General features: G+C 37.4%; 1 protein-coding gene across 1 annotated transcript; it reads left to right on the top strand.

The window, feature by feature from the left end:
- LOC109728544 (ABC transporter G family member 14) lies at positions 20,627–25,567 on the top strand. Its single transcript, XM_020258964.1, has 5 exons — positions 20,627–21,009; positions 21,294–22,125; positions 23,086–23,298; positions 23,443–23,621; positions 24,387–25,567. Exons 1-5 carry the CDS (start codon positions 20,872–20,874, stop codon positions 25,041–25,043), a joined length of 2,019 nt encoding a protein of 672 aa, XP_020114553.1. The 5' UTR covers positions 20,627–20,871; the 3' UTR covers positions 25,044–25,567.

The raw sequence follows: 26,659 nt of genomic DNA, 5'->3' as shown, positions 1-26,659 counted from the left end.
AACACTCTCAAAAAAAAAAAAAAAAAACAATCACAATTCTAAAGTATATATATATAGAGAGAGAGAGAGAGAGTTGAGCTATGATACTTTTACAAGTATCATCATCATGGTGCTATTAGGTTTTAAGCCATTGGATCTACTTTTTGATTATTAATAGTCCTTGGATTAAACACTATTCTATCTACCACCACCTACCACCATCTATCACCATCATCTCAACCTCACATCTCTCCATCCAAAGGCTAAAAACACACAAGTATCACCCTTATGATACTTTTACAAGTATTCTAGCCCTACTCTCTCTCTCTCTCTCTCTCTCTATATATATATATATATTAAAAAAAATTAAAAGCACTTTTAAATTTTTTGAACCTTCTATAGTATAAAAGTAGTACTTTTAATCACCATATTACCAAATTAAATCTTAATCTTTTTTAATGTAAAGAATTTATAATGAATAACTTGTATTGAGCTTTCGATGTCTTTTGGTTGGCATGCCATTCGCCTGATTAGCCGTTGTACTCCGTTCCTGTCAGCTACTATACATTCAACAGAAAAATTTGCTATTTGAGAAAAAGATAGCTAGCAAATTAAACTCTCTTTTTCGTTCTTTATTTTTTCTAATAAACTCAGCTAAAAATGTAAAATAATTAGTCTTCAAATTTAGAATCTCAGGTATTTAACCATCAAGTTTTTAGCCAACTCTCTTAGGTACAGTCGATCTAAATAGCTTATTTATTTAAAAATATATTGTATAAGTGAGGCCAAATAAACTCTTAGGTAGCGTTTGGTAGGGGAACAAGGGGGGAATAAACCCTTGTTCCCCCCTTTGTTCCCAAACGGTATGTTTGGCTCCCAGGAACAGTAGTTTTCGGGAATCTGGAACTAGCTGGTATAAGGCTGGAACTGCTGTTCCACCCGTTTTCTGTAACAAGCTTGTTCCTTGATGAGAACAAGATTAATTAAATATAAATTTAATTTTAATAGCAGTAAATTATTAATTAATCTAATTAATATATTTAAATTATTATTTATTATTTTAATAATTAAATAATTAAATAATTTATTATTTATAATTAATTATTAATAATTAGATAATTATTATTATTAATTTATTATTTATAATTAATTATTAATAATTAGATAATCGTTATTAATAATTTATTATTTATAATTAATTATTATTAATAATTATTATTTATAATTAATTATTAATAATTAATTTTTATTTATTTTTAAGTAATATTTTTATGTTAATTAATTACATAATATAATTTTAATTTCAAATTATAACGCTTATTCCTCTTGTTCCAATCTAATCATCCAAACACTATTTACCTTATTTATGGGAACAATTCAATTTTCATCCAAACACAAAATTGGTCTAGTTCCTGCTTATACCTGAATTTGTACCTATCCCTAGAACTAGCAGTTCTTATTTATACCCGAACCAAACGCAGCCTTAAATTTGTACCCATCAAAATACCTATACTTCTCTTTACTAGTCTTACAAACTTTTTTTTACTACTAAAATTCGACAAGTTGAATTAGGTTAGATGTAAGATTTGCACCCTTATATATGTGGTTACAGGTAGTATTTTCACTACAACAAAAACGGTCTATAGCGACACTTTTAAATGTAGGTACATGTCAAAAAAAGTGCTGCTAGCTAAAATTACCGACACTTTTAAAAAGTGTTGCTATATGTGGGGTCGCTAGGTATATAGTGACAGTTAAAGAGTGTCGCTATAACCTAAAAAAGTGCTGCTAATTTTTCAACACTTATTTAAGCATTTAGCAACTGCCGAAACTCTATCTCGTTGGCTGCGGTGGCGGAGGAGGACGACAGTAAAGGCTCTTCATCTAGAATTTCAGTGGATTGAGTGAAGAAAGAAGAAAATGTGGTAATTGATTTTTCTTTTTATTTTTCTTTTCTATTTGTAATCGGGCCAAATGGACTGGGTGTGGTGGGTTGAGTAGAGTAATCTTTTATTCTTGATTGAATTGGGCTTTATATTTAGGCATTAGTAGATGTGTTTTTAAGTTTTAGCATAAATGGGACACTTACTCAAAAGTGTCCCAAACATGTGTCCCTATAACCTAATTCTGTTGTAGTGTTTGATTCCAAAACCTTATAGTCCTTAGGGACACAAGGATTAATTATAGCAAGCCAGTTAATAATTAGCTGTATAAAATAGAGAAATGCTACGAGTGCGCTAAAAAAGTTGGTGTACATGCATATCTTACACCCCTCAATCGAAATATCTTAATTAAAAACTAAGTAAGATTTTAATATTAGAAGAAACGAGAATGATAAGACAAATGCAAAACATTGGTTCTTGGACGAATGTAAGATTTGCACTCTCACATTTCAAATGTACAGGTATCATTTGGTTGTATATATATAAAGATAATGATCAATCATGATGTGGATGTGGTGGAGGACCCACGTATCTGCGCATGCGGTGAGACACGATGAGCCACAATGCCAGATCCGATCGGATCTTCGTCACCGAAGTACCCAACAGATGTTGACTTCCGCACAGATTGATGGTTAACTTGAGGCCTACATTTTGGAGCTCATCATAAGTTGGATGATGAGAGGGAAAGAACATAGCCGTAACATAAAATGTGTGGAGTGCTCACTCATGATCTTTTAATTTCGAAGCAATTATTAATGCACTGAGTCCCCACATTATTGTGCCCCGTGGGTTCAATTGGCGACTGATCGATGTTGCTGAGGATGCATAGTTAGCTAAGTAGATGGAGAGAACTTTAACTTGGAGTAGTAGTGCTTTGTACTCAGAAACTAGAAAGCAACAAGCACTAAGATTGGGGTGGTCCAACTTGCAGGAGAGTGAGAGAGAGAGAGAGAGAGAGAGAGAGAGAGAGATAATGCTTGATATAGTTTGAGAATTAATGTAGTGTCTAAACGCATTTGCTTTGATACTGTAAAGGGTCTAATGAGGGGGAAAAAAAAATGTAAAAGCACTTAAGTTGGAGCTAGTGCTTAAGTTGCTCTGATTTCATATAATGATGATCAATCGATCTAAACTAATCAGCGAAAAAGCATCAGTCCATTAAGATAAACCAAATTGTTCACAGCCTCATACACTGATGTATAATTCTCTCCGTTCTTGTAACTCTTTTTTTCTTCTTAATTATTAGTATCTGTATTTGCTTTATCTCTATCAAACCCCCTTTTGGCCCACAGAAATATGAGCTTTCTTGTTTCTCTGATTGTAATTTTCATCACTATTTTATTTTATTTTATTTTATTTTTTTGAGATATCGGTGGCATGCTACCCGCTTCGTTTATTTCATTTAAAAATAAACTTAGCTGAAAATGTGAATCAACTAGGATTCGAACTTGGGTCTCGAATACCAACCACCAAGCCCTTTATCACTTGCTCTAGGAACGGTCGGTCACTTATAATATTACAGAAGAGAAGTTCTGAAGCGATTTTGGAAAAGTGAACAAATAGTTAACATGGTGATGTGAGAGTAGTACGTACTTGTGCTAGTCTAGACCAACATGCAGTACAAAGATTTGACAAACAATTAATGATGTATTGCGCCAGCCAAATTTTACCTAATCTCTAGATTGCTCTTTTTTCCTTGTGGAACTATTTATTATACTTCAATAAAGTGAGCTAACTTAAGGGCATGACGTACAAGGCTTGAAGATTGAAATAGCTTAATTATATTTAATTTTATGGAGATAAGAGTTCTCCTCATTCTTCAAATAATTAAGTTGTTCTCAATAGTCACTTTAAAAGGGTATTAAGAATCAGCATGCACCCTCTAACACCCTCATATTCTTAAGAACTATCCACATCAAACAACTTGAAGATAACTTAGTTTGTTTGGACAAGGCCTTCTGTTGCTCTATACTGCTTTATTTTTTAGGTAGATAAGCATGGTAGGTATATTTATATGTATGTAGTTCCCTCGATGCGTATCAAGGGTTTTGCTGACATACTGTTCCAATATCCTTTTCCCAAAGAAGCTCTTTCAATTCAAATTTGTTATGAAATTCTCTTCCACAACTTCTTGCTGCAATAATTAAACGCTTTATTTTTTTATGCCTAAATATTATTAATATATTACTTATTTTAGCTTTTACTATAGCAAATATTTTGTTTTATTTTATTTTATTTTTTGTTAAAAAACTGTCAGATATATAATCAAGATCAAAACGTCACTTTTTCTTTTCCTGCGAAAACAATTATTCCAGAAGCTAGGTCAAAAGGGCACAAATATATAACCCACCTCCACTCCGAGCGTCGACACCAATGAAAGCTTTAACACGCAACACATATAAGTAAACTTAGTATTTATAACTTAATTATATGGCATAACAATTAAAATGCAAGTAAGATGTGTGTAGTGGGTGAAGTGCATGCTTGCTAATGCTGGACTCCACTCTTTCCTCTCGTGGGTGTGCTTTGAAATGAATTCAGCTTTACATGGCCGTACTCCGAGAGATCAGCTATGATAATTGATTGGAGACTTACACTTAAGTTGCCCTATATATATTTTATTTCCAAAGTGGCTAAACACACAACCCCATTTAGAAATTAAGATGTGAGAAACAAAGAATTATGATAAAGATATAAAGCACGCAAATATGTACATGTTTATGTATGTCGATGCGCTGCTTCTTCATCTTTAGTTTGCACAGTTGCGGTGTCGGAACTTTAGGCCTCTCTGGCGTGCATGTCTAATTTCTTATGAAACTATGAGTGGCATCAAACGTGCATGCATCAATGTACCTAACTTTTCTTCTTTTCCTTTTTTATGCATGTCCGTCCATTAATTGACTTGTTCTGTTGGATGATAATAACTTGTCAAACATATGCAGGTCATGCACACAAAGAGAGTAATGCGATCATATTTGGAAAGAACGAGAGGAAAAAAAAAAAGATACGATCATTCTTGGATATGGTCATGATTATTAGTTCCACCTTAAGTTTGATCGTACGCGATCGGTCATGACCAGGTTCATTTGGGGCTGTTCAAACATGCATGTTAAAGCACAGTGTATGGCTAGTTATATGGGAGGATAGTGATGCTACAGCGGCAACTGTTTTACCTGCATCTTTGACAAGGGACCAATCAACAAATTACTCATTTGAATCCCTGCAGTGGCGAGACAAACGTGGCCGGGGTTTAGGGGATTGAGTCTTGAATTCGAGTCCCACGAGGGCCAGGGGCGAAGGTCGGAGGCCAAGCTCCGGATCGATTTTGAACATTAAATAGCAAGTCTAATTGCATTAATTCACATATATATATAGTATTAGGATTTCGTTAGATTTGTAGTTGAATCCTAATTGGATTAGGATTAATATTTAAATCTGTTGGAGATAAATTAAGATTTAAATATTTAAATATTAATTAGAATAGAAATCTAATTGGATTAAGATTTTGATAGTTTTTTATGTAAGCTATAAATATAGCATATGTGCTATTATTGTGTAGCGGTGGCCTTGCTGATTAGCCACACCCATATAGCATGGTCAAGATGATCATAATTTTGAATGCACCTTATAATGCATAGGTGCAAAAGGACATGAGCGGCTTTCGTAGCCGTGGGTTATTGGTATACCTTATGATCGAGATGAGAGAGATGTCTTCTGAGACTATAGAAGACAAGAGAAGAGTAAGAAAGATTCAGAAAGAGAGCTCAGATTGTAGCTACTCTATACAGAAGATCGAGTCAAGTGTAATCTTCTCATTAAACCTCTATACAGAAAATGAGCCAGGTATAATCTTCTCTTATTTAATAAATCTTATTTTATTATCTGCATATTTTCTGTTTGGTTGTTTTCTCTTTTTTATGATTGTATCAGTCTCTACTGAGGAGACGGTTTATGGTAGAAACCCGATTCGACGCTTCTGTTGCAGAATCTCAATAATATCAATACCGGATCCGTAACCGTCGGCATCAGAGCGAGTTGTGGATTCTCAAAATCTGGTACCGGAGCGAGTACCGGATTCCCAACATATAGGTTAGGCATGGGACCTACATGCACCAGCATTTCAACCAAACCTTGCCTCACTCAGATTCGTTGTAGTGTAACATATATAATTTCTCATAGGAGAAAAATGGGGTTGAAGCGCTACAACCCTCCAGCCTAGCTAGATGATTGAGCCAAACCCTTTGAGCTTTAAAATTAAGTTGATAACAGTAGCACATAAAACATGACATTTAGATAACCAAGTCGATCATAAGATTAGATAAACGTACCTAGCATTGTGTTAAATATAAAATGTTTAAACACCATTCTCTAATAGCTTAAGTTTTTAGAGTACAACGGTTGTTTCACATGGTATCAGAGCGGAAGGTCCTGAGTTCGAGTCACGCCAGGCTCCTAACATATTAATTTCCTCCCATTTAATTCAAGCCCACGTCATGGGCCGATTAAAAAGTCTCGAGTCAGACGTGAGGGGGAGTGTTAAATGTAAAAATGTTTAAACACCGTTCTCTAACATCTTAAGCTTTTAGAGTACAACGGTTGTTTCACACATTGTGATCTTCTCATATACGTACAATGTAGAAATACTAAATTTAATGTGCACGCAACACTCGATCTAATTACAAGCTTAGGAAAGAATTAAAGAGAACCAGGTTTTTATATACCAACTGCAGCTGGCCAAGATGTTGCCATGACTCGTTAGCTTCATCGGCTAATTAATTAAAGGGTTGGCATTGCTTAATCAATTTGCTCCTAATCTTATTTTAATTAAGCAATTAATTTGTCGAATCAAAAGCTAGCGCCTTTCTCAAGCAAACTCATTACCTTTTGGAACTGATAAAACTGCATCGCATGATGTAGGCATATGCATGCGGGCGATTACCGATTCGACACTAAATTAATGGTGGGCTCGCGTCCAAAGAGATTGTTTTCGATGCCAAGAAAGATTGTCTTCGAGATCAATCATTATCGATTAAATTATTCAATCGCATACAGTCTCGAGATCGATCGATCAATTACCTAAACCTTTAAATGATCAATTACGTACCTAAACCTTTAAACCTTTTCGACGAACGATATCTATCTAATTGGCTTTGTTCCCTCACGTCTGAGCTCGAGACTTTTTAATCAGCCCATGACGTAGGCTTGAATTAAATGGGAGGAAATTAATATGTTAGGAGCCTGGCGTGACTCGAACTCAGGACCTCCTGCTCTGATACCATGTGAAACAACCGTTGTACTCTAAAAACTTAAGCTATTAGATAACGGTATTTTAAACATTTTTATATTTAACACTAGGCGAACTTGCCTTTTTCTGAAAAACTGAACTAATACCTGAACTCTGAACATATATACAAACCTTAGTTTGGCTCAAAATCTCTTCTCCAATTGTGTGTACATGTCTATGCATATGCTAACTTCTCGATATTTTAAACTAGTGCAAATGCTAATAATATATGCGTTTTAATATGTATCATCTGCTACAGTAACTTGCAACTGTAGGTGCGTGATTGCTATGCACCACCATGGCAAAACGTTATCCACACTGTCACAATAAATCATGTTATAATTAATTAATATATATCAATTTGTATGCATGTACCATGTATATAGGATAAACAGTAAATTAACCAATGTCAAATCGGAAAATATGGCAAACATAATTAACGAAAGATTTATCACACCGTTTTTTTTCTTCATGATGCATTCTAAGAACACATTAATAAAATAAAAATTGATGGCTAGCTACTCAACTGTTCATCGCTCGCCTCATTTATATTATGACTTAAATCCTGTTCTCACTATTTTTTTTTTTTTTTAGAAAAATGTAGCACGCTACCTGCTTCATCCATAGATAAAGTGAATTACGCTACAAGAACGAGGCATCTAAGGCCTCAAGGAAGAGAAGTAGGAAAAAAAAAAAAAAAGTTACGAGATGTGGTAGAGGAGCTAATTTATAGGCTGGAGATGTTCCCAAAACTTTGTTAGAGACTTCAACTTACAGGCAGCTAGCAGGAAGTCCGGCCGGACATTTCGAAAGATCGTCCCATTCCTGGCCTCCCAAATGACCCACCAACAGGCTGCGAGAGTCGATAGCCTATTGGTCATTGACTGCGGTCCATTTTTTCTCGTCCATCTGTCCCACGTCGAAGTAATTTCGTCTCCTAAATCCTCGGGTAGGACATCCTCCACACCCATCACTAAGAGGTATTTCGTAAAAACACACTATGCAAGCAAATGGTCTACAGTTTTCTCTTTGGATCCACACAACACACAAACCATGTCTCCGGTACGTCCATCATCTCTTTAGAAGATTATCTGCAGTAGGGATTCTCTTTTTGAAAACGAGACAGCAGAGCACTTTGGCTTCTAGAGGAATACGAAGACTTTAGATCTTGCAAGAACGGTCATCCCTCGTACCACCGTCTCACTCAGCATGCATTAGGCCGATTTTCCTGTTCTCACTATTCATACCACCACTTCCTATGCATCTTTTCCACTTTAAAAAGTGAATAGTAAGTAATAAAAACTAAATTTGTAATTTTAATTTGTTGGTAGATTCTTTATTATGCCGCACTCGCAACAAAAGAAAAAACGAAAAAAGAAACTAGCTAGCAATGAACAAATTCTCCTTACCCACTGTTGGCTGGGCATATGTGGCTACACTTTTTAGTTTTTGTCTTTCAAATTTTTTACCTTTTTCTTTTTCTTTTTTTTTTCTTTGGCATGTTGCTTTACTTTACTGGTTGTCTTTAATTATGTTGCGAAATATTTTACATAAAAATATTATTTTATTTTTACAGTTATAATTAGCCAATGGGGACTCGTTGCGTGCACGGCCTGTAGCAAATATTAAATACGTAGGGTTGAATAGTTTACGTCCACCAAACTAATTAACTGCTACTCTTTATGTAAGCTTTAACTAATTAATGCTCACTACAAAACCCAAAAAAGGAAGGCCTATAAAGTGAAATATTATATATATATATAATTTATTGTGTGGGTTAATTTGTGGGTCGGGATGAGTCGTGACAACATAATAAAGCTTGCAATGTCTCGGGCTAAGGTACATATATATAGGCATCTTTATATATATATATATAGTTTGTAGGACTATTATATATATATATATATATATATAATATATCTATAGAGAGGAGAGAGAGAGAGAGAGAGTTGAGCTAGAATACTATCGGTAATAAACGAGTATTTTACTACCGATTTGTTTTCGATGATAGAGCTTCGAATTGACGATCGGCTTCGTTAAATATGATCTAAACATATATATTACCTAAAAATCAAATTTCACGCACTTTCGATATTGTTCTTTTATCTATCAAGTGAACAGAAAAAATAATGACTGAAAATGAATACTTCTTAAAAAATGATGATAGGAGTCTTGTAATCAAGATCAAGAGTATAGATCTTGTTTTAAATAGTTTAAAGAATTTTTTAACAAAAATTCAATTGATTGGATATCTTTATGCCGTTAAACGAGAAAAGCCTCTTATCAACCATTAAAATTACAAATTTTGAAACCCTTTGATCATTAGGCAAATGATGTCGAAAGATTTAAAATTTGATTTCTAAACACTTCAATGGTATAGATCATGTTCAACGGAGCCGATCGTCAATTTGAAAGTTCTATCATCGAAAACAAATCAGTAGTAAAACAGCTCGTTTACTACCAATAGTATTCTAGCTCAACCTCTCTCTCTATATATATATATATATGAGAATTGAGCTCCTATGCTTTTAAAAGTAACAAGTGCTTGGTGCTTTTACAAGCACCATAGCTGGACTCTATATATATATATATATATATATATATATATATATGTAAGGCTACAAACCTTATGGTATCGTTTAGTTCGAGAATAAGCAAAAAGTGGATATTCGGGGATAGGTGTAAATTGAGGTATAAGCGGGGATTAGATCAATTTTGCGTTTGGATGAAAATTAAATTATTCCTGAAAAAAAGAAAAATAACGTTTGGTTAGGTAAGATGAAATAAGAATTAAAATGGTAGTTATAAATAAAAAAAATATTTATTCTTTTCTTTATATTAGAATTAGAATTTTTATATTTTATATTATATTTTAAAATTAAAAATATAAACTTTTAAATTTTAAAAATCAAAATTAAATTTTAAAATTTTAAATCTCAAATTATAATTTTAAAAATTAATTTATCATGAATATTATTAGATAATCATAAATGTTAATTAATACATTAATTACCAGATTTTAATCATTAATCAATTAACCATGAGGACTGTTAATTAATAAATTATCTAACTATAAATAATTTAATAAGTTAACAATTAGGCTAATAAATTAATATATTAAGTAAAATTAATTAATTAATTAATTAATTAATTAATTAGTTATGTTGGTAAAAATATTAATTTATTAATCAATAAAGATATTAGTTATTGCATAAACACACTAATAAATAATTATTAATTTAGCTAATATTTTATTATTAAATTAGTTAATTTTTACTTTAGCTAATTAGTTAATAAAATGATATATATAATATATTAATTAATAATATTTTATTATTAAACTAGCAGAGGTATAAAGAGAAAAATTTGTTATTCCGCCGAAAGGGTGGAACAACAAATCCTCCCTTTTAACGGGTTATTCTAGAATAACCCGTTAAGAGGGGGATTAAATAAACTCACTCCCTTTTATAGTGTTTAGATGAATTAGAGGGATAAAGCGGTCTATTCCCACTTTATCTCTCAACCAAACAATGCCTATAAGGCTCTGTAATTAGTTACATAAAAAGTTTAGCAATATTATGTAGCCATTAGCTTTCTAAATGGCTATGTAATGCATGCATATCTAATCCTCGATCCTTAATTACCCCCAAATAAGTATAGAATATAGAGACGTAACATCGTCACCACCACTGCAAGTGGGATTCTAAGAAGCTAGCTAGCTTTTTCACTTTTTTCAAAAGATAATTTAATTTAAAACATCTCACTCCGACCCACCCAAAATCCAGCCACACTAATTAATTAACTATATATGTATATAACCTCTCATCGACCAAGTGTTAATTACTTAGCCTTCCTTCTTAAGCACTACCACATTTATGCATATATACAAGTAGGGAAAGTTAAACCATGCTTGCACAAGACTACATTATTTAACTGAGTCGACCCATGCAGATGCAAAGCTACCTGCATAAGATGAAGAAGTATAATGATGAGAGAACAGGAAAAAAAAAGAAGAAAAGAAACAGAAAAGAAATGTCGTCTCATAAGAGAAAATGGCTTATTATTATTTTTTTTTTTTTTGAGAGATATGTAGAATGCTATCCAAAACTTAGTTAAAAATATGAAACAAGTAGAATTCGAACACGGGGTCTCGGATATCAATCACCAAGCCCTTTACCACTTGGAAAAAGAGGCAGAGAAGAAAAGAAAAATATACAGAATAAGATGGGCATGCAAATTTATTTGTCGACCTAGCATGCATTTCCCTTTTTTATATCTTGTCCTACATTGGATAATGGGATTGTGAAACATGCACCTAGCTATATATATAGTGTAAATGGTGCAACTCTCATGTGCTTGCATGTGAATGCATCGTTGCAAGGGGAAAGACCCGTGCACCGTATTGCTACAACTTGTATGTGTGTGCTCATGCGTGCATGAACCCAACCTCCGAGGCTTCATTAGTTTATCACTAACGCATACTAGTTAGGAACTATTGGTTAATATTGCACCCTTGTTTTATATCATATCACAAATAATATTAAAACTATATATATATATATAGAGTGTAGCAACCTCGAAGAACGCCATAGATGATACGGTAGCAGTCGCACATACTCCTCAATTTATGTGCACAACTCTAGCTAGCTGTGCAGTATTGGCCAATGTACCATTATTAACTAGTTAATGTGATCATTTGATTAATTAATTAATTACTTCACTCGCGATGTTACTGATCAACTTGATTAATTCATCAGTCGCAATATTATTTGTTATCGATTGCCACCTTTCGGTGTTACGTGTCGGCAAGTTTGAATCAACCTCGGATTTAGTCTTGCATATATATTTAAGCTTGATATATATAATAAAGCATCGCCGCATATTATGCACTTTGCCTTCTACAGTCCACACCATCGTGATTCATTCAAACTCGAACGTGATGTACGCAATTCATAAATATTCTCGATGTGTATAGTTGGCAAATTTAATAATATTACTATGGTACGTGCAACTATCTGGGAGGAAAGAATGATAGGTATTCGAGTATATATGCTCCACGCAGCTCATGAGGAAGGACTAAAATGATCGGTCAAAGTTTATGTATAATTAATCTTTCTTTCTTTTTTCCTGCCTCTTAACTTTTGTTTTTGTAAGTATAACTTTACGAGTTAATTAGGAGTGTCATCATCACTGGAGCATCATTAATTAGAGCTTCTATTGGGTTAATTGGATCAATTATTCAATTTGGAGAGAATTAATTTAAGGAGAATTGTTTTGGAGGTTTACAGGGGAATTAGCGGAAAGCTAAGACTTTTGATCCTATGATTATGTAAAATCATCCATTCAAATATACATGAATCCTTGCAAACTCCACATTTTACTGTATGTCCTCAAAATCAATTTCTTATGTATGCAACAGCACAAAAATTGACTCATGCCCTTATGAAATTCTTGGAAACCTGTTTACATTGTGTGCAAGTTAATATAAATGCAACACTTATATATATGTGGTAATTAATTCGTTCTTTTGCTGTGGATTTGTCTGGCTAATTTCTAGGGAGATTTCGTTCAAAAGATAGAATACAATTCCTAGCGGCGTATATTCGGGCCGCATATCTTGGAAAAAATTGTATTTATTCACAGGGTTGAATATGATTCCCCTGGAAATGCACAGTACATGAACATCCTTATATAGCACATGCATCATTGCCAAAGTACATAAAGCAAGAATCAATACACTTTGAAAGCTTTGATAATCTCGAAGCATCTAAAGCGCATTCAAATCCGGGACTTCCTCTTTACACTGGATGTTATCAAGATATCATCTTTGAAGCGATCAATGCTATGGGCTAGTTGGACTTATGGGGCAACCAACATGGGGGCAAAGAATATTTTTGAGATGAACTGCATATCTAGAATAGTTTGATTTGATGAATGGTCCAAGTATATATTGGAATTCATGCACAGAGAGGCATTCATATATCTCATCACAAAAAGTATAAAGGTGCGTGGTTGATTCAAAAGGAGAGTCGTAAAGCTCCACATTGGGAAAGTGCTCTACAAATTAGCTTGTAATATCCCGAACTCTTTTTGAGTGGTGGAGAGTGTAATATCCTGAAGTGTAAAAGTATAGTATTTATGTTTTCGATATTTTTCTTATGCAATGTATGTATAAATTTTGTTCCTGTTTCTCGTGAATTGTATTGTTGCGACGCCTTGGACGTACAGGGAAGACTCTGTTCGTTCGACGGTCTATCGGCGCGCCCGAATCTGACCAAAGTGGCAGGTCCCGGGGCGTGACAATAACAGTATTCACAATAAAAAGTGTGCGGAATGTCAAAACAAAAAAAAGAAAAAACACAAACAACGTGTAAGCAATTAGACCAGATATATTAACCAGGAGAAGAATTCGTACACTTGAACTCAAATTAACCCTCTTTCTGGATCCATATCATGACCTTCTCTAATCCTCTCTTCTAGAAGACTACTTCTAGAAGACTACCTCTTGAATCCTATAGGGTTCCCAACGATCGATTCTCGCACTAGTTGAACTCCCAGAGACGTATACAAATCCATACAATTAAGGAACTTACACAAATCCACGCAATTAAGAGACTATCTCAAGAATTCTCTGGACAGCCCTAGCTAGTAATTGGTACTTACCCTCTCTACAGACCTATGCAAATCCATGCAAGAGGATATCTAATATCTAAATCATATCAGGATTGATAAATCCTCAAAATACTAATCATACAGCAGGAGTATCTTAATTGCTTTGACTACAGAATAAATTAAAACCAAAACCCTAGCAAAAGCATATATACGTAGGGTTTCGCATGCCAATTCCCGTCCATTAATATGTAATGATTTTCTAAAAGAATTATCAAAACCAAAGCCCTAGCTAACACTAGCTCCTCTATAGATACCAAACAGATCGAATTCAACTTATTTTGGCTCTCTGGCTTAATAATTCTTTTATTCGATACAAAAGTAAACACACATATACAAAGTTATCAAGATAATATATTCTCCATTGTCCTAGCTGTTTATAAGAACCTAGAGGATTACTTAATTTCTTACACTTTGGAAACTTTGTGGATGGTTTCTATTTTGATAATCGACCATATATGTCTAGAGATTGATGTTTCTCATGGTTAGATAACTTCATGCATGGTTTTGATCTTCTCAGGCCCTCTTTGGATGCATGAAAACATCTTATTTGGCAAATGTTCATTAATTTACTCAAGAAGCACGCATGTTGTATTTGATAAATGAGGAGTGCAATTAGATGTGTAGAATGGATACTATTTTCAACATTCAAGCCATGCATCCTTCAATTCTCAATTCCATCTCATATTTTAGCCCGTACCATTTATCAAGTTACATGCTTTTCTACCTATTTAAATTTTAGAGTTGGCCGGATCGATGTAAGTGCGAGGAAAATGGAGGGTTTATAAATTTCATGGATTTGTATGGGTGCATGGGTTGTTAACATTAATTCTTTTCTCTAAGGTAATTACTAAAGCAAATTAAGCACATTTACAAGTCTAGATTATGAAATCCCAACTTAAGTTTTTGAAGGATAAGATAATAGCTAAACACTTAGAGACTACGTACTAGCAGTGCAATTTATTCAATTTAATTGTTTCTAACTAGTTTGGCAAAGTAACATCTCTACATAGAGGGCACTCCTTAACTAGCTGCAAGTCGTATCTAACTTTTGATTTGTTTTCATTTGTTATTATTTACTTTTTAAAGGAGAAATACTGATAGAGGTTGATTGTTTGTAGCGGCGCACCAAATTTTACTGAAAAGTTTTCAGTGTTGTAGCTATATAGCAAGTTTTTTCCTACTTCGTGCTAATTAATAACCATAAACTGTATGTGTTTTGTGTTTGGGTTAAGGTGCATGGGGAGGGGAGGTTTCACATGAGTACATAATTCAAGTAATATAGGCATCTTTACCTTGTTAGATAATTTGGGCATGCATGTATGTTTAATCTAAAAATTAATGTGCTTCTCTACTTGCCAAAGTGTAATTGATGGGAAAATAAAATATGAATGAAAAGGGCACAAAAATTAATGGAGAGGCAAAGGCAAAGGCAAAGAGTGAAGTTGGAGGGACCCTCCACGTAGGAAGAATCCCCCGGCCCCCGATGAAGCATTAATTAAGGTGGCCACTATAGTTTCCTCACAGTGCATGCCACGTGTCGCAAGCTCAACTTACCTAAATGAACTAAACTAGAAAAAGATACGGCCATGGGTACATCATCACTAATTATCCTCCTCATATAATATTTGGGAGGCACACCATTTATGCATTATCTCCATTAATTATGCACACCAAGGGAATGATTTGATTCTTGTTCACTAATAAATTCCAATATTTTACGTTCCAATTTAGATTATCTTCCGAGTAAGAGTACAAACATGATGGGTTGTCATCAATGAGTACTTGTTTTTCGAACAAACAAACTAATTATATTATTGATGATGTTTCTCGAACGAAAAAACAGAAGGAAAGAAAGGAAGAAAGAAAACACCAAATTAAGAAAGCATATAAAATGGATTCCTACAACCCGGCCGTAACGAAGCAAGCAGATCGATCTATGCCTTCATTGAACTAATTAAATCAACTGATGATCAGTAGTCTCATGACATCTCAATCACTAGATTTTACCCCAAACAACAGTAATGAGAAAGCGCAATATGCGATGTCAGAGATCATTTCCTCATTTACAGGAGCTCTAAGTAATTTTCCCAACCGCTACTTGAAAGTAAGGCCATATAAGTATGTGGGAAACAATATATCTAGCTAGCCCTAGTTTTAATTCTGTTGTTATTTATATTATTTTTAATAGAGTTTAGACAATTAAAAATTTAGTTAAAAGTCTATAATTACTGCTGGAGAAGAAGTTACAGGAAAAAAAAAGAAAAAAGAAAAAGATTATGACATCCAAAAATAACATCTCCAATATGGATCGAGCCTTAATTAATTCTATGCAAGCAAATTAAACCTATTGAAAAAAAATTAAAATAGTACATGTTTTCACAATATATATAATATTGTACTTTGAATAATATTTTTTTACCAAACAATACTTCACCATTAATTATTTCATATTTCTTTTTTTCTCGAGGCCTTGTTGCCTTAGGTTGTAGCCCAGTTCATTTTCTAAATAAATGAAGCGGTAGCATGCTACCTTTCTCTCTCAAAAAAAAAAAAAGAGTACATAATTAATTGAGAAAAACAAAAGAGTTTAGTTGAAGGGGAGGGAACATCGAAACTTTTTGCAAGGCATATATGACGTGAATTTAAATTAAATGAGAAAAAATTAATATTGTTAGGAGTATGACGTGACTCGAATTTAGAACCTTATGTTCTGATACCAGGTTAAACATATGAAACAACCGTTGTATTTTTTTTTTTTTTTATTAAACAGGGGTTCACCCTATTTGACTGGAGATACAGGAATAGAAAACAAGAAGCTTGAGAAAACAAGAGTAAAACAGGAGAGAAACGAAGAATCCGTTAGGACGAGCTCTCTTAGATCCTCCACACGGACAACCAGAGCTTGACCGAGCAGGTAACGGTCTTTCCTAGAGCTCCATAAGAAGACTGGCGAGCGGTAAAAATTCTCGAATTCCTCTTTTTCCATAGTTCCCAGCAGGCAACCGCAAAGCATAGGTCGAACAAAGTTTTAGTAGGTCCCGAAAGTGAGTTTCTGCAACGCGTCCGTCTGGAGGTGACATCCCCTTCTGCTAATTCCAGCAATTCAGCAATGAAGGGTACGTCAGATAGTAATTCTTTCCAAAGAGCTCTGGCATAAATGCAACCGAAAAGAAGATGATTCGGGTTTTCTTCATTCTTAAAGCACAGCACACAGATAGAAGGACCAGCTCGCAAGTTGTCGAAACAGGTTGAATTTCAGCTCTCCCCTTAGTTTGTCGGAATAGGTTGAATTTCACCAGCTCGCAGCAATCGTTTCAACCACCTCTTTAAATGCTGGAATGGAGGATTCAGTCACTTGAAGGTGGGATTCAACCAGGCATTTCTCTACCAGAAGTGCTTATGACTTCCTCGCTTTTCGCGGAGTGGCGGACTGCAACCTTCCACACAATCGTTGTAATTTAAAATCTTAAAGTGTTAGCGAACGATATTTATTTATTTTTATATTTAACAATATATATATATGTCCCTTGCGTCCTTGCTAGCTAGCTATGTGTTCATCAACCACAAATGCAGAACAACATGTAGAGACGCGGCACACAAAAACCTAGAAAATGTAGAAAAGAAAGTAGTTGGGTCCCATGCACCCTGAGTGCGTGCCACTTAAGTAATTTGATAGGTAAAAGAAAAGGAAAAAGAAAAAGAAAAAGAGTATGAGAATATGGCGTAACACAATATTATTGCCGGATAACCGAATCCACATACGGTGCTTGTTTGAGGCTCCCCGGCCATTCGTCCTCCAAATCATTTCTAAATCCAAGTACAAGATCTCGTGGCCATCCTATGATCTCCCTCCATCAACCCCACGACTAACTGCGCTGTGACATTTCACACCCCCAAAGCATTTATTGTAGTACACAAAGAGTGTTTCTTTTTTCCAAATTTAAGTGCATGCCAAAAGGTAAAGGTGTACGTACATGTTGATGCCCAAACATATATGCATTCCTGACTAGCATATATATATATATATATATATATATCATCCATGTACTTGAGAATTAATCAATTGACTAGCTAGTAGAAGGTTCACAATTAAGAGATGGAGCATATATATCTTCTTCTTCTTTTTTTCCCTTTTATTGCTGTGGTATTTAACTAGCTAAATAGCTTTAGCTTTTTTGGCCCTGTTCACTTTTCTCTCTATCCAACACTCCTTTTCTTTTCTTTTCTTTTCTCTTGTTTCCCTTTTTTATCTTTTCACTTGATGGTCATGTAGTGGCGCAAGGAAATAAAGAATATAAGAATTAGAATTTTTATCTAGTTGACGTAGGGACTAATTAAGCACATAGATTTGGGTTAGTTCCTTTATTAGCTCATAGTGACCGAGTAGACCCTTAATTCAAAGCGCAAAACATATAGATAGATATGTATATATAGCTACTGTTAGATGTCATTGGTGGAGTGGGAGTTGAGTGGGCGCCATGTGCTTCCGCGCTGCAATAATTTTTTTTTTGACATGAAAAGCAAATCATCTTGCCCTTTGCTGTGAGCATCTGTCTTTAATTGTTCCAACTACCATATATAACAATTAAGCTTTGTTTCTACTGCAAGCATCTTGCTCAAAGTTCCTGCTTTAATTTGTGAGGAGGGAAGGTGCATTCCCCATGGACCTACTGCAATCACCAAATTGGACCTCTTTCTAAGATTATATTCCCTCGAAGAGACCACCACTAGCTACTATACGGCTCCCTCAATAATTTATTATTCCCGAACTGAGGATTAATTTGTGTGTTAATTTGATTGGGTTAGGCTCTACACGTTATATATTTCAGCGTAGGCAAGGCTCTCGATCATCATTGTGATCACCGTTCATGTAGCATGAGCCGTACGTTATGCTTGGCCTTGCTTTAGCCAAATAATAATTGCGTATATATACAAATATATCTAGGTGTGCGCGCGCCCACAGACAGAGGGAGAGAGAGTTTATTTAGGCTACTCCAACTTTTGATCTGTTGGATGTGCATAAAGCAAGCGTCTCAAGTTTAAGTCTAGTTGATATATGCATAGATAAGATATATGCATAGATAAATTACATAGTTCAAGAAAGATTACATGTTAATTTTATTTCTCAACATTTTGAATAGTCTAGGTTTTACTTGATAAAATATATGAATTATCAGCATAGATGCCCTAACACCAAATTTGATTAAGTAGTCGTATTAGTTTCTAAATACTACGATAAATAGTAGTCTAGCCGTACTCGCACTCACAAGTGTGCACATACTTTAATTTATGCATGTTCGAAATCAAATTGAGGAGAGTTGAAATCAAAATAAATCTAAATTATTTGAATTGATTTACGACCTTGAAAAGGCCTCTGTACAAGATACTGTAAGTGCCAAAAACTTATTTCTTAAGCAATACTGATAATGTCACGTGGAACAATCATTTATTCTAAAAGGCTTAAGAAAGGGTTTTAAGTTCGAACCAAACCAAGCCAAGATCCTCGCTAGTCTTAATTAATTTTTTTTCTATTTTATTCAAATTCACGTCTTCAGCTATCCAAAAGTGTCAAGCCAATCGAGACGTCATGAAGGAAGTATTGACTATAATATAACAAAAGACCATATTTGAGTACTGTTTATGTTTTTTGTGTAATGGATTATTTTACAAAGAGCGACAAAATTGATCAATAATCTACATTAATTTTTCAATGAAGGGCGCTTTTTCCAATAATTAATCATGCAAGAAATTAATATTTGAATGGTTTTTCAAAACTTGTATAAATATTGCAGATCACATCTAACAGCATATACAGATTTCGACAGTTGAAATCGCCCGTTTCATATATATATATATATATATCCTCTTGCTGTCGCAGGCTTATTTACTTAAGCATGCATGATAGGCACAAGTAAATAAAGTTGGTGCTTATGGATGTGAACGGAGAGGGATGATTTACATCCCAAAAAGTTGGAGCCAGAATCATAAATTTATAATGGTTGTGGTAAATGTCAGCATTGTAAACTTTTGTTAACTAGATCCCATCTCTAGTTGTAGCTAGCCACGTATGATATCTTATGTGGGGCCTCATAATATATCTGTAGATGCGGTACTGAATCATGTGTGTTGAAAATTTTAAACCTGATCATCCATCATTTGTCTCAGGGGGGGTCCTGCATGCATCATTGCTTGGTCTCAAAGGTGCAGGTTAACTCGGACACAAGGAATTAATGAAGGAATGGTTCCTGTGCCCTTTTTTTTTTTTTTTTTGAGAGAGAGATAGGTAGCACGCTACCTATTTCGTTTATTTCATTTAGAAATAAACTTAGCTAGAAATGTGAATCAACTAGGATTCGAACTTAGGTTTCGAACAACCTTCACCAAGTCCTTTGCCACTTGCTCTAGGACAGTCGGTTCCTGTGCTCTTTTTTTTAATTAATTAAAATAGTATGGATAGGCCACACCAACCCAACTTCTGGACATCACAATCCACACTCAATTTTTAATTCTCCATTCCATGATCATCATCTTCCATTATTACAAGTAGTAGTGTAAACTGGGTGTGAGCATGCATGCTTGTTGTATATATGGGCCTAGCTAACCTCCTTTCTTAGCAGTACTGATAGCAACAAACCAATTTGGTGGGCCTCCCTCTTTTTTAATTTTAATCTCTCTCTCTCCTCTTCTCTTCTCTCTCTCCTCTCTCTCTCTCTCCCACCTCCTCCCTTATATGTATAGTGATAGAGTGGAGCTCTCCTTCTCAACCAACTCCTCAGCTCACACAGGCTCCTCTCTCTCTCTCTCTCTCTCTCTCTGTAAACCAGTAACAAGCTACATACAGCTTAATTTCCACAGGGCCAGTTCTTGAACTACCTTAATTCTCCTTCTTCTTGTTGTTCTTCTGGGTCCTTAATTGGTTAATTAATTAGTTTGTACTACTAGCTCGATCAGTATTAATCAGCAGATCGGAAATATTTTTGGACCCATATCATCATGCCGCCCCACGAGCCTGATCAATCAGGCGGAGGCCACCGGAACGAGCCTATGGCCGTCCATCCGAGCCCCAGTACCGCTCCTTTCGACGCTCGTCGCCTTCGCCAAACCACCGCAGTGTTTCCGATCACCCTCAAGGTTCGTTCCACAATTAATATTATATATATATATATAGCCAACATACATATATATATATATATATACACTGTCCTGACCATCTGCCACATATGCATATGCGTAGTACTCTCACAGTCCATGTCTACATATACATATATATATAAAAAGCTAGCTAGCTAGCTAGCTAGCTAGCTTATATATATGGCAATTAATTAAGGGCATGCATATATACCCCCCCACGTAGCGCGTACGTACGTAGATGTATGTATGTGTAAATGGATGCGCGCACATGATATATGTTTCAGTTTGAGGAGGTGGTGTACAAGGTGAAGGTGGGGCAGCAGAGAGGCGGTTGGTGGTGGCCGAGCAAGGCAAAGGCAATGGCAATGGCGGCGAAAGAGAAGACGAAGACGATCCTAAACGGGATAACGGGGTACGTGTGCCCGGGGGAGATGCTGGCGATGCTGGGCCCCTCCGGCAGCGGCAAGACGACTCTCCTCACCGGCCTCGGCGGCCGCCTCCCCGGCAAGCTGCACTCCGGCAAGATCACCTACAACGGGCACCCCTTCTGCGGGTCGGTGAAGCGGCGCACGGGGTTCGTGGCCCAGGACGACGTGCTCTACCCGCACCTGACGGTGGCGGAGACGCTGCGCTACACGGCGCTGCTGCGGCTGCCGCGCAAGCTGGGCGCGGCGGAGAAGGCGGTGAGGGCGGAGGGGGTGATGCTGGAGCTGGGGCTGGGGCGGGTGGCGCACAGCATGGTCGGCGGCGTGCGCGGGGTGCGCGGGGTGTCCGGCGGCGAGCGGCGGCGCGTCAGCATCGGGCTGGAGATGCTGGTGGACCCCAGCCTGCTGCTGCTGGACGAGCCCACCTCCGGGCTGGACTCCACCACGGCCGCCCGCATCGTCGGGGCCCTGCGGAGGATGGCGGCCGACGGCAGGCGGACCGTCGTCGTCACCATCCACCAGCCGTCGTCGCGCCTCTACCACATGTTCGACAAGGTGCTCCTGCTGTCCGCCGAGGGCTGCCCCATCTACTACGGCCGCGCCGCCGACGCCCTCCCTTACTTCGCTTCCGTCGGCTTCGCGTCCCGCCTCTCCGTCAACCCCGCCGACCTCATGCTCGACCTAGCCAACGGTACATACATACATACATACATACATACATACATACATTATTGAATTATATCTCTATCTATCTATCGTCTGCTCTCCTAATTATATATCGATCCTACTATAATTCATTTTTAATTTTATATATATATAATAATAATATATATTAATCATTAATTAATTAATTAATTCGCCGTTTCGACTATATGCATATATGTTACTTAATTAATTAGTGCTATATATATATATATATATATATATTCAATACTACTTTCGTGATGGGAACAATGGATTCGTGCCATGTTTGCTGCTCACGAGCTAGATTTGGTGCTGTGCAAACTGGGAAAAGCCAATGAGTACATATATACGTAGGTCCCCACACATGAGGGGAATATATATATATATATGTATAGTCATAAGTAAATTTTTCTTAGCTTATAATCTAGTCATCGGTGCATATATTTATATATATATATAGAGAGAGAGAGAGAGAGAGAAAGAAAGCAGTAGGGGGTGTTGGGGGATTAAACCAAGGCCAAGGGAGAGGGTCCGGAGGATCGAGCCCGTTGTCGGCCACTGTGAGAAATGCCCTAATCGTTGGCTCCACTTCCCACCACAACCCTCCCTCAGCTTGGCTTAGTTACTTTTACTCTGCATATATATGGAAATGATCCAATAATGTTTAATTTCACAAGCTATAGGCTTATTAATTAGATTTTGCACGATCACAACAAACTTCAGGCATTAATTAATTACTCGATCTAACAAGCTCGAATCGCCCTTCTTCTATTTTCTTTTTAAATTTTTTTTTTCTCGTTTTCTTTAAAAGAAAATTTTGTGCATGTGTGGATATGTACATTAATTGGATCGATGTGAGAGATGATCAGAACGAGCTGCATGCGGCTAGTTGCACATACATATAGATCACAGTGACATGCATGCATGAGTATGACGCGCGCACGCTGTATATATGTACTAATTGCAGGAATATCACCGGATTCGAAGGAAAGCAACGAGATCAATAATGGGGACAGCAACCTAGCTAACGAAAGCGCGGAAACAGTAGCAAGGGATCCGAAGGCGGTTAAGGAAGAGCTCATCTCCGCCTACGACCGCAACATCGCCACCCGGTTGAAGGCCGAGCTCTGCGGCGTCGACCCTGCCAACTTCGGCTACGCCCGAGACACGTCTGTTCGCGGTACGTAGTTGTGCACGTATATTTAATTGCAATCTGACCATGCATCACGTAGCTTTCACTATGACAAGCAAATTTGGATCGATAATTACTGATTAGTTTTCTATCTTCTTTTTTTTTTTCTTTTGGTTGTTGTTGTTGTTGCAGTGAAGAGAGAGAAATGGAGCATAGGGTGGTGGGAGCAGTTCTCGGTGCTGCTGAGCAGAGGGCTGAAAGAGAGGCGGTACGAGTCTTTCAACAAGCTGAGGATTCTCCAAGTCCTGAGCGTGGCCATCCTCGGAGGTCTCCTGTGGTGGAAGACCCCACCGTCCCATATCCAAGACCGGGTATTTAACTTTATATTTTTAATAATTTCCTTTTCACTAATCCCACTTTAATCAATTCCTAGCTAGATATATATATATATATATATATATATACTTGCCTACTTAATATGCGAAGAAGAAAAAGAAGAAAGTGCACATGTACACGTACTGTTGAAGTTTTCTAGAACAATAAGTATGTGTGTGTGTATATATATATATATATATTCTCCGACTATATAGCTAGGTACGTATATATGTATGATATATCTCTTTGGTGTCTGGAATTGCAACTGCAATTGACTTTTTCGGTCGTGACGAATATATACTATATTCCAACAAGATCACTTTTTTGGTCGTGATGAATATATGCTATACTAGCGACAGTTCCTTTTGACTAAGGAATATATCCTGTCAATTAATTAGGTAGGTCGATCCGAGTGTTGCATGTGCGTGAGCTTCGAGCTCACGCTCGCACTCTCTCACATGTTATGGCGTTCTTCGAGTGCAACGCGCATAATCGTTAGAGCAGCATCGACATTTATGTATAGAGCGGCCTTCAATTAATTAAATTGGTATCATCTAATTGATATTCCAATTAAAACAACTAATTAATTAATTTTGATCATCATCTTCGTATACGGCGTTTGTGCTATTGTACATGTTTACGAAAAAGAATGTGACTAATTCTGAATCCCCTAGCTACCTTGTACATGCTAATTATTAATTAAACATGCACGGTTGTGGTTGTGGTTGTGGCTGTGGCTGTGGCTGTGGTGGCGCATGCAGACTGCACTGATCTTCTTCTTCTCGGTATTCTGGGGGTTCTTCCCGCTGTACAATGCGGTGTTCACGTTCCCGCAGGAGCGGCCGATGCTGGCCAAGGAGCGGGCGTCGGGCATGTACCGGCTGTCGTCCTACTTCCTGGCGCGCACGGTGGGCGACCTGCCCATGGAGCTGGGCCTCCCCACCGCCTTCGTCGTCATCATCTACTGGATGGGCGGCCTCAGGCCCGACCCCGCCGCCTTCGTCCTCTCCCTCCTCGTCGTCCTCTTCAGCGTGCTCGTGGCCCAGAGCCTCGGCCTGGCCTTCGGCGCCCTCCTCATGGACGTCAAGCAGGCCACCACGCTCGCCTCCGTCACCACCCTCGTCTTCCTCATCGCCGGCGGCTACTACGTGCAGCACATCCCCCCCTTCATCGTCTGGCTCAAGTACCTCAGCTACAGCTTCTACTGCTACAAGCTCCTCCTCGGGGTGCAGTTCCGAGAGACCGACCGCTACGAGTGCGGCGGAGCAGCCACGTGCCCCGTCGTCGACTTCCCGGCCATCAAGTCGGTTGGGCTGACCCACATGTGGGTCGACGTCTGCATCATGGGCCTCATGCTCGTCGGATATCGCCTCCTTGCCTACTCGGCTCTTCACCGCCTGCAGCCCCCCGCCCGGTGATCCATCAATCACTTCGCCAGTTATATATAGCTAGCGATCCTGCACGCTCCAACACTCCGATCGATTCTCGGCTGGCCCCAGTCTCTAGATAGAGTTTTTGATTTTTTTTTTCTTTTTTTTTTTTTACTACGTACTACGTACTACGTACTACTTACTACTACTCTTAATTTTCTTCTCCGATCGACGGATGGATTACGCGCGGCAGCAACACGTACGTTCGGCCCGCAGCAAACACATAGAATGAGCAGAGGCCGAAGGAATATTGAAGGATTACGTACGCGCGCGTTCCTCCTTTAATTTTCCCGGATCGATCAACCAAGGAAGAAATTAGTAACCGAAGGAAGAAGAGAAATTAATTTAATTCGCGCTCGCTCCCACCAGCTGAGTACGATCGACTCTATCGACTCTACGACGGCACGCAGCACAAGCTGGCCAATTTTGATATATTGTAATTAATTAAGAAAGAAACAAAGTTATCCAGATGGAAGACTCGAAAAAGTACGTAATATATAGTCTTTCAGGCACACAGAGCATGATCGGTGAGTACGGAGTAGTATGTATGTTGCTACTGCCAGCGAGATGCCCACTACGGCCACTATTTTATATATGCCGGCAAAAGTATCCGCACTATACACACGTTGGAAAATATGTAAATACGATGACTATTTATTTAAAATTATATGGCAAATATGTGATGCGGCAAATTAAAATGCTGCGAATCAATCTATACAGAGCCAAAAAAAAAAAAATAAAAATAAAAAAATAAAAACTCAAGATGTCGTGGTGAACTTATCTAAGAAATTTGAAAGCAAGTTTATAAATAAGAAAGTGATTGGAATATATTGTTGATGATGATTAGGATAATTACAATCATTCAATTAAAATCTTAAAAAATTACTACATAAAAAATAATTTAGGGGCGCGCATCTCTCCTAAATAGGAGGTAACGACAACTGATCATGACGACAGCTGTCACCCGGCCTGTGGCGATGAGAGGAGGAGGGGAGCAGACAGCGATGCATAGCAGTATTGAGCGGCGTGGCTTCGCGACAGCTCCTCCCCTGCTCGTGCTCGTGACTGAAGAAGAGATAGAGCACGGGCGGAGACACGGAGGGGGGTCGATCAGCATGTCTCAGGAAAGCTTAAACACGGCTCGCCAGCATGAATTGTTGTCTCAGTACGTATAATGTTCTTCCTCAAATGCTAGTGATGCCGTCAACTCCTCCTAATCATGTTGGCGTAAGTTTGCTATCGGGCCACATGCCTGCGACGAATTTATGGTCGAGCACGCACGTCCGTGCTTGAAGCTAAGTCTGATCAAACTGAAAGAAGAGCAGCAGCGCTTGTGAAATTCAGAGACGTTGCTTTGACGAGGAGATTAGGTACTGAAGTGTCTCGCTGAAACAAGGCCCACAGTGTGAGGTCAATTGGTGGGGCATGGGAACAACGTGGATGCACAGTTTGGCGGACTAATTAGTGCTGGTGATGATGATAATGCTCACGAGGATGAAGAGGAGGAGCCAACATCAAAAGAACTAGAGCTTGTTTCTTCTCCTGATCAGTCGTAGAACATGTGGAACTGATGAATGGAAACCTTGCAAAACGTGCTCCAGGTG

This window comes from Ananas comosus, linkage group 24 (assembly GCF_001540865.1).
Source record: "Ananas comosus cultivar F153 linkage group 24, ASM154086v1, whole genome shotgun sequence".
NCBI lineage: Eukaryota > Viridiplantae > Streptophyta > Magnoliopsida > Poales > Bromeliaceae > Ananas > Ananas comosus.
Note: the sequence above shows the minus strand (reverse complement) of the source record. Positions and strands in the feature narration are given on the sequence as shown.

Bases quoted from the DNA above. Each gene is read 5' to 3' on its own strand.
- LOC109728544 (XM_020258964.1), top strand. From the start codon at position 20,872: ATGCCGCCCCACGAGCCTGATCAATCAGGCGGAGGCCACCGGAACGAG. The intron at 21,010-21,293 runs GTTCGTTCCACA...TATATGTTTCAG, and splicing joins TGTTTCCGATCACCCTCAAG to TTTGAGGAGGTGGTGTACAA. The intron at 23,622-24,386 runs GTATTTAACTTT...TGGCGCATGCAG, and splicing joins CGTCCCATATCCAAGACCGG to ACTGCACTGATCTTCTTCTT.